Raw genomic sequence first — 11,135 nt, forward strand, 5'->3', positions numbered from 1 at the left:
TGTCTTTCTTACATCCGTAGCCCCCTCAGAGTGAAGCACAATGTCAGACTCTACAAAGGCTGTTTTGCTCATTGCCGGGTGCCTAGAATAGTGACTGGCACATTGAGGGCACTCAATCAATATTTGTTGGCTAAGTGCATATAATGGGCTGCGTATTTTGTCTTTGAATAATGTGTGACATCTTTTTCTACATCCCCCTTGGCACACTACCCACACCCCTCTCAGCACACCTTGCCCTCACCTCTCCCACAGTTTTCATCTCCCCAACTCCGGTATCCCCCAAACTATCCCCTGCTGGCCCCTGCTAAGCTTTGCCAACCAGGGATCTCCTCCCGACCTCAAGCCCAGCAACACTGAGAAGTCAAACTACAAGCAGACTGGGCTAGTTTCTCACAAGTTTTATTGAGTAGCGAGAGAAAGTGTCACTTTCCACAGGACATGTGTCCTCAAGCTCGTACAAGAATTGCTTTGGGACAGATAGACAGACAGGCGGCAGGGCAGGGCAGGTGCCAGTGGTGGGGCGTGAGCACCAAGGGCAGCTCAGCTCTCCTGGGTGGCCTGCGTCTGCTCCGGCTGGGGGAGGGCCAGCGGCGTGTCCTGATTCTCTTTCTCCTTGAGGGTGCTGAAGAAGGAGTTCACCTTGTCCCTCAGATCCTTCTCCAGGAAGCTCAAGTGGCCTTCCACGTCCCCCGCATGGGGGCCCAGCTTCTGCTTGAGCTCCTCCACCTGCTGCACCAAAGCCTTGTTGAAGGTCTCGCCGTAGGGTTCCACTTTGCGGCGGAACTCCTCCACCTGCTGGTCCAGGTGGCTGTTCAGCTCCGCCAGTGACTTCTGCAGCCCCTCGGTGTTGCCCTTCAGCTTGTTACGTACATCCTCAGCCACGGGCACCAGCCTCTGCCGCAGCTCCTCGGCATTGGCCGAGATCTTGGTCTTCAGCTCCTCGGCGTTCTTCTTCATCTGGAAGGCCAGCCCCTCGAGCTGGTGATTGAGCTTGTCCTGGACGTCCTGCGCGTAGGGAGCCAGACTGCGGCGCAGTTCTTCCACGTTCTGGTCGATCTTGACCTTCAGCTCATCCGCATAGGGAGTGAGGCGCCCCTTGAGCTCTGCCACGTTCTGGTCGATCTTGGCTTTGAGCTCATCAGCGTAGGGCGTCAGCGAGGTCTGCAGGTTGTCCACGTTCTCACGCAGCACGGTCTCCATGCGCTGCGCGTAGGGAGTCAGCTGGCGCCGCAGCTGCTCTGCCTGTGTGCTGACCTGGCTGCGCAACTCATCCGCATAGGGCCCTAAGCGCTGCTGTAGCTGTCGCACGTTGTCCCCGATCTTCTGGCTGACCTCCTCGGCGTGGGGCAGCAGCCGGGTCCGCAGGTCCTCCAGCTCCTTCCGAATCTCCTCCTTTAGCTTCTCCGAATCCTTGGTCAGGCGTTCATGAAGATCCGTGGCGAAGGGCACCAGCTTCTTCTGCAGGTCACCCGCGTAGGTATTCACTTCCCCAAGTTTGTCCTGGAAGAGGGTGCTGCCGGCGAAGGGCACAAGGGAGCCACGGTTACACTGGGCATTGCATGCCAGGACTCGTCCCCTGATATAGCACTCACCTTATTTATACACACCTGCCTAGGACAGGTGAGTGTTCAGGGGTACCGAGTTCACCCATCTTTTCCCTGTGGCCTTCCCTGTGGTGGATGATGATTTGAGAGAATGTATGTAATAGACTAAGTTATTATACTGAATTTGTATGTCGGGATCGCCCCCTGAGTTTGAGTCACATTTATCATGTGACCTTGAACAGATTGCTTCCCTCTCCCTATCTGTAAGGAATGGACTTTGAGGTCCTTCCCAGCTGAGGTGTGCTGTGACACAGATCACATTCTCTAATGGAATGTTCTGTTCTGATGTCTCCCAGGGTCTTCTAGCCACACAACCATGCTGGCTTCCTTGCATGTGCCCACCCTCAGAGGCTTCCCAAATATCCCTCCTCCCTTCCCATGACTTCACAGGGCCCTGTCCGTCTGGCATGTATTAAAACCCAGCCCTCACAGCACTGCCCTCCCTCCCTTTCTTTCATGAGCCTCAATGCTAAGATATGGCCATTCGTCACACTCTAGAAAGTTCGAACAGGAAGACACCTTAGGGATTATTCAGTCCAACCTCCCTATGTGCATATGTGGATCCCAGGTGCAGAGACATCGGCGCTACCTAAGCTCAGGTCTCCTGCCTGTGAGCTCAGCCCTGGCCCACACATCGCATGGCCTCTGAGAGGCCCCACCCTGCAGGCTGTGCCCCTCTTACTTGAGCTGCTGGGTGAGCTCAGACTTCTGGAGATGCTCCACGGCCTCCTTGGCGTTGTTGCTCAGCTGGCTAAAGTAGTCCCACACCACGGTGGCCACCTGGTCGGCACTGACCTCCGCCCGAGCACCTGGGCAGGAAACAGAGCAACTCATGAGGACCTGTCCCCTTGTCCCTCTGCAGCAGCCCCGTGCTGCTCATGGGATGACAGTGGGGAGCCCAGCTACCGATTTTACTCTCAGTTTGGCTACTTACAGGCCCCAGGGGCATATGAAACTGGTATAGCTCCCATGCCCGAGGGCCTGCTGCTGCAAATGGCCCAGCTCTCCTGTGTGCTGCGTAGAAACTGGGCAGCCCTGGGCGCCCAGCTGGGGACCAGCACGTACTGGGAACTGTCCCCTGGCCTTGGCCCCAGACTCTCCACTCTGCCCCACTCAAATGCAACAAATGGGTCCTGCATGAGAGCCCCATCCAAAGGCAGCTCCTACTCACCAGTGATAGCCACCAGGGCCAGGGTCAGGACCACAGCCTTCAGGAACATCCTGGGCTCCTTGCTGGGCTGGAAGAGTCCCTCACTGCACTGGATCCTTCCTGGAATCAGAGTTGCTGGAGGAGAGGTTCTCAGCTGGCTCACCTGTGCTGCCGTCTGAAATGACTGAAGCTCGGAGCCAGCCAGATATTTAAACCCCTGCTGGACTGCCCTCCTCACCTCCTCTCCCAGTGTGACTCCACGCTGGAAGGTGACACATTCCGAGGAGGCCTTTTGGACTTTTGTGACCTTAAGGCAACGTGGAAGCTGACAGCAGACTGGGGCTTAGGCAGCAGATAGAAGCAATTGTTCCCTGGTTGTGCCCCACCCAGTACAGAAAGGAGGGTGAGGGCGCCGTGCGCTGCGGGACAGATGAGGCCCAGGGAACCCCTGAGCCCAGGACTGATGCCTCAGAGGCTCTGCTGGCAGCTCTGGGTCTGTGCCAGGCTTCAGGGGGAGGACAGAGTCACGCCTCCTCTGTCTACCCCGCACCCCCAAATCACCCAATCCTGACTCCATCTCAGAGCATCTGACACTGGACTGGGACACCCGAGGCCACAGATGGGGGCAGCGAGCTAAGATCCAGGGTTCTGGTCAAGGTGCGCCCAGGAGAAGGTCCCTTTGTGAGCCTGTGGGCAGGGCTCTGTGTTGAAAGGGTTAATTGTGAATGTGCTTCATTGTGATCCAACCTGGCTCAGCTCCCAGCCGGCTTCTCCTCTGAGGAGTGGGGTTACTTGGTACATTAAATGAGGTGTTTCTTGTGGAGTAGTACAGTACCTGGCACAGAGTAAGCACTAAAAATTTGTTGTTATAAATAACATTGTTTTCCTGATTTGGAACAAAGTAGGGAATACAGTATAATGCTCACCCCTCCAGTGAGTATGGCAGAGTTAGACCCAGCCCTCTGCAAGTCGCCAGGTATGCGTGATACCAAGTGATGGATGGGACAGCCCAAGGCAGGAGTGTCAGCTTGTGACGAATCACGGGAACTGAGGCTTTCAGGGGGCCTCTCACCCAGGTGGGGAGGGTTATGGTGGGGATGTCCACGAGGTCTTCTTCTTGGACTTCTCACGTTCTCTCCAAAGGAGGGCACCTACACTACCACAAAAAGACATCCATCCTCTCCTGGACCATGCCATGCTGCCTTGAGTGACTATGAGAAGAAATCCATCGTATTGCACTGTTGGCTGCCCTCCATGAGCACAGTGCCTGGCAGGTGGGGGGGTCCCAATTATCTGCCATTAGAAGAGACCACATTGTGCTAACCCTGATTTACCGCATCTCCATTTGTTCATATACCAGAAATGGTTTGATGGCTTTCGGGATGAAGACAGCTAAAAGGCCTTCTGTTGCTTGCATCCCTTCTGCAGGGTCCCCATACCAGCCATGGTCACCTCGAGTGTCAGGGAGCTCCTCCCCCCTGGAGCAGTCCATGCTGTGTTGCAGTAGTTGTTGAGGGTTCAGATTCTGGAGTCAGACTGCCTGGTTTTGCATCTGGGCTTCCCAACTCACTGTCTGTGTGACCTTGAGCAAGTCTTTTAACCTCTCTGAGCCTCAGCTGCCTCCTAGGCTGTGAGGATTCCTGAGATAATCTGTGCGACGTTTGGAACAGTGCCTGGTGCATAGTCAGTGCCGGTCATATGACACCCCTGAAAGGCTGACTCCCTGCAACACGGACCCATCAGTTCTGGTCCTGCTCCTGAATCAAGCACAGTCCAGCTTGGGGTGGCCAAAAAGGTCGACGCCCAGTGCCCGCATCCCTTTCCCTACCCCCTACCCCCAGGCCAGAGATGAGGAGGACAGTGAGTCATGAAGGACACCTCAGCTGCAGTTTGACCTCCTGGACTTACAGTCTGAGCAGCAGATGCCGCCAGCATGTGACAGGTTCAGAGTTTGTCCATCTCCCTCACCTGGGTGTGCACATACTGTGAGTGTCCTGTGCTGGTTTGAGTATGTCTGAGCATGTCTGCCAGGACGTATGCAGATTTGTAGAAGTGTGCAGATATATTAGCTATCTGTGGGCACAAAGCTAAGGGCTAGAGCAAAGGGGCTGGCACAGGCAGTGCGTGCACCCATAGCCGTGGGGAGGCTCTGCTGCCTCCTGACGTGTGGTGGCTGGGACGCCATTAATGACGCGTGTATTTCCCAGAGTCTGCGGGCATGTTTTGTATCATTCTGTGAACCGATTTGTTCTGGGGGTGGGGAGAGTGCAGCCCTGTGCCCAGTCTTAGAGGGTGCAAGTGCCGATGGAAGGAGCAGACTGTCTCCTCTGGGCCTCTGGTTCTCTTTGGGCCTGGTCCTATGGGTCATGGGATGGCCACATTTGGTGAGCACAAAGGGTATATGATGCTGGGCAAGTTGCATCCCTCTCTGAGCTTCAGTCTCCTTGTATGTACAACAGATAGACCTAAAGGTTGGTGAGGTGATCAGGCTGATAGTCCAGCATTACCTACAGCCACTCTCCTCTCCACCTGCAGGGGTCAAAGCAGTGGTCAGCCCAGAGATTGGAGCCTAGAAGTACAGCTCAGGCCCAGCCAGGCACAGGCCCAGCCAGGAATAGGAAGTCATGGGGACACATGTCCCACATATGCTCCATACCAGCTCATATCCCAGGTCAGAACTAAAGGTGGGTAACTTCGGTTATAGTGGGAAGAATCCAGGTAAGATACGAGGAGGGACTTCCAGCGTGGAGAGGCATGATGCACGAGGGCTTCTGGCTGGCAGGGCTGAATCAGAGCTGCCCAGTCCAGCCCAGTGGCAGGCACCAGGATAACAGAGGTTCATGTACTAAGCCTCACTTGGACAAAAGTGGAAGCAGAGAGAGTCAACCGAACCCCGGAGGACCATTTATGGCCTCAGCTGCTCAAGTGTCCTCTCCCCACACCCTTTACTCCCTAGAGAGGTCTGTGGGCCAAGCCCAGAGCGATTGCCTCGTTCCAGGAGCCAGGTGGGAGGGAGGGAGAGGAGAAGGTAGGGAGAGGCAGCTTAGGTTGTCCACTGAGAGGGCCCCTACCGAGATAGCCCTTACCTCTACAGAGACCCAGGCTGGGAGCTGGTAGGAGTGCTAAGCCCTTTGAAAGAGATAAGGTCCCAGGCCTCAGGGCATGCTGTGACCCAGCAGTGTGGGCCCACACACCTGGCTTCTCTACCCAGGTCAGTACCACCCTGCTGGGGCTTCTGACCGGGCTGCTATTTCCAAGCTGAGGAATCCCGTGATGAGAGGTACTCAGCAATGGGACTTGATCCCAGCTGCCACAGTTTGGGGAGGGCCTCAGCCACGAGCCCAGCTCCTGCCCCAGGAATGTTATCTGTGGGTCCAGAGGGCAAGGTGAAGAGAGGGGAGGTGGGGCAGGACAAAGGCCTTGTGCTCAGAGTGGCCTTGGCCCTTCTCCCACAACCCCTCCCCTGGGCCAGGTCAGGGAGGTTTCTGGGTAAGCGGCACTGGGATTGAAACCAGAGATGGAGATGCTGTGGAGGGGTGCTATATGAACTCAGCTGTGTAACCCTCCCTACACAAGCCTCTGCCTTCTGTGACTTCACTCTAGATACCCCAGTCCCAACACCCTGAGCGTTTTCCTCCACCATCCCCCCAGTTCAGGCTGTTTTCAGGGCTTGGGGGTGGGAGAGGAAGGGACCAAATGTGAAGGGTAAGGTGGACCTAAAGACCCCTGGCTTGTCCCCTCAGCCCCTCTCCCATCTCACCAGCCTCTCCCTAGGGAGCCAGGCTGCTTGGAATGAATGGGGTCTCCCTAGGCTCCATACCTTCCCCCACCCCTGGTTCCTGAGCCCATCTGGGCTGCAGGGATGGCAGGAGAGTAGCATGGGCACTCCCAGCCTTCTAGAGATTTCCCAACTCTCCCAGCAGGCCTGGCTGCATCTGACTGCCCTGCCTCAGGCCCTGGTCTAGACTGATCAGCAGGTGACCTTTGCCCGGCTCGCTGGGCCCTAAGTGCTCACTGACCTGGGGACAATATAAAACAGGTCAGAGCCCTCTTGTCTGCCCACTCAGTTCCTTCCAAGAAGCAGCTACTCCAGGTAATGCCCTTGGGGAGGGGGAGATGGGGGACAGGAGAGGGGGAGAGTGGGGGAGTGGGGGAGAGGAGGGTCTCTGTCGGCCCAGCCAGCAAAGCCTGGAGTAGGAAGAGCTTGCCAAAGATGTAGGGCTTGATGAGCGGCCCCACCTCCAATTGCACACTGGTGGAAACTGAGGCCCTTGGAGGAGACGTGACTTGCCCAAAGCTACATGGAGCATAGTGGCAGAACTGGGACTGGAGCTGGCTGCAGATCTGTTCACTGTCCCCCCGTTCTGCACGTTTAGGACTGGAAGAAGCCTTAGACACCCCAGTCCTATCGCAGACAGAAAAACTCAGGCCTGTAGATGGGCATAAATCCACCCGAAGTCATACAGCATGTTTGTTAATAGCAGAAACTAGGCCAGAACCCAGGTGTCCTGATTCTTAGTCTGGTGGGTTTTCCGCTCCATCCCATCTGTCCTCCCTTCTGGGCTGGGTCTCCCCGAGCGCCCTTTCTGAATGCCTTCCATCTCCCCGTGTTAGCGTGGGTGCAGGCCCTCTCTCCGCCTGGTTTGATCCGGCTCAGTTCCACGTTCAGGGCCATGCCACTTCCCCAGGGAGGGCCGAGAGGTGGAGGGGGATACTTGGGGTACCCCTCACAGGACACTTCCCTGCAGGAGCAGAAGCACCATGCGGCCCCGGGTCATCCTCATTGCCACCCTCCTGGCTCTCCTGGCCTCTGCCCGTAAGCCACTTGTGGGGAAGGGGCGGGGGGCAGGTGGGGACAGCTGTCTACCCGGAGGACCTTTGGGAGGTGGCTTGGTGATCCCGGGCACTGACGGGTGGCTGGGCAGGAGCCAAGGGTACCCCACTCAGCCCTGCTGTCCTCACAGGAGCCTTGGAGGCCGAGGATCCCTCCCTTTTGGGCGTCATGCAGGGCTACATGCAGCAAGCCAGCAAGACAGCCCAGGATGCCCTGGCCAGCATGCAGGAGTCCCAGGTGGCCCAGCAGGCCAGGTATGCCCTCACTTCCCTGTCCTTGGCAGCAGCTCCCCAGCTCCCACCTGCCTTTCACGTGGTGACAGCCCTGGTCATGGGGCTGAGGCTCTCCCACGCCCACCAAGGACGTGCACCTCTCTGAGCTTCCATGTTCTGGTTTACAAAACAGGGTTCCCTCCCAGGGCTTTCTCAGGCTGCCGTGGAGAGATGACAGAGGCGGCTGTCTCCTCCTGGCCTCTTCTCCCTTTGCGGTCCCTCCTTTCTCCCTCAGGTGCCCTGCATGGTTCTAAGAAAGGCCATTTTAGCCCTTATTTCCATTTTTGTTTTCTGACTGTCTGACTAGAGGTTTGGCTAGGAGGCTCCACCTGACCCAGTTTCAGCCCAGCGTGTTTGTGTGTGTTTCTGCTTGTTCCCAGCCCTGGGCCCCTTGTGAGCAGAAGTCTGTCCCTCCTCCACCACCCGGCCCCCCCTGCCTTCTGTTCCTCTCCTCTCCCCACCTCCACTCCACCAGCATTGACTGGCATTTACGTAGCAGAGGCATTCACAAACATTCTTGGTCCTCAGAGCCGGCTGTGGAGTCAGGTATTATTTTCCCCATTTTGCAGGTGAGAAAATCAAGGCTCAGAGAGGTTATGTGACCTGCCCCTGATCACAAAGCTAATTAATCCTCTAATGATTTTCCAAATGAGAGACTGCGTCCCTCTGCCCCATCCCACTCAAGGGCCACCAAGTTGTATAACTCCTGGGGACATCATTTGCCTAGGACAGAATGACAGCCTGACCTTACACATCTCTTTGCCCAATCATTCCTCTCCAGCTTGTCTCAGATCAGTGGGGGCACAAATGTTCACCCCAACCTGGAGAAGTAAGAGCTGGATTTGAGCTAGGGTCCCATCACCACCTTCTGCATCTGTTCTGCCTGGGTGGAGCCATGGCGGACCCTGATTGTGGTCTCAGGGGGTATTGCTGGGTGAGGCTGAGAGGATGCGGGGAGAGGCAGTGGGGATATGGCGGGGGCCCCGTGGTGGCTGCTGCCCACAGATGAACTCTCACCCCCACCTCTATTGTACCCCCTCACTGATTTCACCCTCAGGGACTGGATGACTGATGGCTTCTCCTCCCTGAAAGACTATTGGAGCACACTTACGGGCACGTTCTCTGGGTTCTGGGATTCGACCTTTGAGGACACACCAGCTCCAGACTCTGAGGCCATCTGAGCCCTCGACACCCCCAGTTCGCCTGCCCATCCATCCCGCTGGCTCTTTGGGTCCTGCAGCTTCCAGGGCTGCCCCCGACACTTGCTTGAAAGGGACAGCATTCTCAGTCCTCTCACCCCACTCCCCAGACCTGACCCACCTGACCCAGGCATGCTGTCCTCCCAATAAACAAGAAGCTGCTGTGAGTGGGCTGTCCCATGCGTGCCATGTATGTTTGGTCGTGGGCATGTTTGGGCTGTTCTGTGAGCGGGCACTGGACTGACTCCAACTCAGGCAGGCCTGAGGCCAGTGCCCTAACCACCTCTTAGTGTCTGGGTGGTGTCTGGGCCCGAGTTTCTTCATCTGTAAGGTAGGAGTAACCCCACCTACCTTGCCTGCCTCGACAGGTTTATGTGGCGGAGCAAATGTAATAATAGGTTTGACAATACTTTGATAAACTGTCAAATGCTGTATAACATGACTTGAGTGTGTGCTCTATGCACGGCACTGTGCCTGGCACTTTTATGTCATCGTCAGAGTTGACACTGTGTGCATTCACCAAAATTATGGAGCTGACTCGCTGTACTTGGGCTGCCTGGCCTTCTCAACCACACTTGAGGGAAGGAGGCTGCTGGGGTAGTGGTTAGAGTAAGATACAACTAGGCTCTAGTCTTGGCTCCATCATGTTATATCAGCTTCTTACCTGTAAAGTGAGCACAATAATATCCCTTCCATTATAGGTTTGTTGGATGGATGGATGGATGGATGGATGAATGAATGAATCAATCAATCAATCAATGAATCAATGAAATGAGACAGTGCATAGTACCTGGCACATCAAAGGTACCTGGTAAATGGTCGTCTGTGTTGCTATAGGCTGAGCTGATTGCCCTTGGGACCAGGATTGGAATGGGGGAGGGGGCTGCTGGGAACTAAGAAGGAACCAAAGGTCACCCACAGAAGCTGCTTCGCTTGTGTCCCCACCACCTAACAGAAGTTCATATCAGAGAGTTCCAGAAGCACACTCTACTGGAGCAGGTCCCCGACTCTTCCAGTGCAAAACTGAGGCTCAGAAAAGTGAAAGCCCTTGTCCAGCATCATAGAAGCAGCAGACAACAGATCCAGGCCTCTGCCCGTATTCTGCTCAGCTGACACAGAAAGAAGCTGAGTTACTCTTATGCCTGTTTGCGGAGGGCTCCCTAACAGATCTTGGTGGTCTTCTTAGGAAGTCAGACAATTAAGTTCACGAACTCATCCTAGAAAAAGTGCTACATACCTCATTGCTGAATATCACTATGGTCACCTTCTAAGTACTCCCCTTGGGAAGCTATGCACCAACGCCAGCACCTAGTCCACCCTTCAAAGCAATTTCGGAACTCTTTTTCTGGAATGGCCATCAGAGCTGTTGTCGTAGTACCCTTGATGTCCTGAATGTCATCAAAATGTCTTCCTTTCAATATTTCCTTTATCTTCAGGTAAAGAAAGAAGTCATTGGGGGCCAGATCAGGTGAGTAGGGAGGGTGTTTCAATACAGTTATTTGTTTGCTGGCTAAAAACTCCCTCACAGACAGTGCCGTGTGAGCTGGTGCACTGTCATGATGCAAGAGCCATGAATTGTTGGCAAAAAGTTCAGGTCGTCTAACTTTTTCATGCAGCCTTTTCAGCACTTCCAAATAGGAAACTTGGTTAACTGTTTGTCCACTTGGTACAAATTCACAATGAAGAATCCCTCTGATATAAAAAAAAAAAAAAAGGTTAAAAACATTGTTGCAACAAGTTCACGAACTTAATTGTCACACCTCCTACATCCAGCCCCACTGAAAGACTCCTGTTCCCTCTTTGGAAATCCACCTGCGCTTCTCTTCTGGCCCAGCTGGGCCAGGGACCCCAGCACCCACACCTGGGAAATGTTCTCACTCAGATCTGGGCTTGATACTTATTGTTGTAGCTCAGAATGGTTAGGAACTAAAAAGCCTGCTGGTTTATCCAAGAGTTAAGACACACTGGAGATGGAGGAGGGGCGATTACCCAGCGGCTTGCACCGGGGGCAAAGGCCCTGAGGGGAGAGGGTCGGGAAGGCTCCACGAAGGTACTGTCCCGGCCTTTGAAGGTCTG

At 55.1% G+C, this 11,135-nt stretch overlaps 2 protein-coding genes across 2 annotated transcripts; one reads left to right on the forward strand and one right to left on the reverse strand.

Moving 5' to 3' along the window:
• Positions 1–383: 383 nt before the first annotated feature.
• APOA4 (apolipoprotein A4) lies at positions 384–2,952 on the reverse strand. The gene is made up of 3 exons (XM_033118798.1): positions 2,776–2,952; positions 2,287–2,413; positions 384–1,513 (listed from the first exon to the last, which is right to left on the reverse strand). Exons 1-3 carry the CDS (start codon positions 2,822–2,824, stop codon positions 541–543), a joined length of 1,149 nt encoding a protein of 382 aa, XP_032974689.1. The 5' UTR covers positions 2,825–2,952; the 3' UTR covers positions 384–540.
• A 3,786-nt stretch (positions 2,953–6,738) lies between these two features.
• APOC3 (apolipoprotein C3) lies at positions 6,739–9,226 on the forward strand. Its single transcript, XM_033118884.1, has 4 exons — positions 6,739–6,847; positions 7,503–7,570; positions 7,719–7,842; positions 8,918–9,226. Exons 2-4 carry the CDS (start codon positions 7,516–7,518, stop codon positions 9,039–9,041), a joined length of 303 nt encoding a protein of 100 aa, XP_032974775.1. The 5' UTR covers positions 6,739–6,847; positions 7,503–7,515; the 3' UTR covers positions 9,042–9,226.
• Positions 9,227–11,135: the final 1,909 nt, after the last annotated feature.

The sequence above is a fragment of the Rhinolophus ferrumequinum genome, chromosome 11, assembly GCF_004115265.2.
Source record: "Rhinolophus ferrumequinum isolate MPI-CBG mRhiFer1 chromosome 11, mRhiFer1_v1.p, whole genome shotgun sequence".
In the NCBI taxonomy this organism is placed as follows: Eukaryota; Metazoa; Chordata; class Mammalia; order Chiroptera; family Rhinolophidae; genus Rhinolophus; species Rhinolophus ferrumequinum.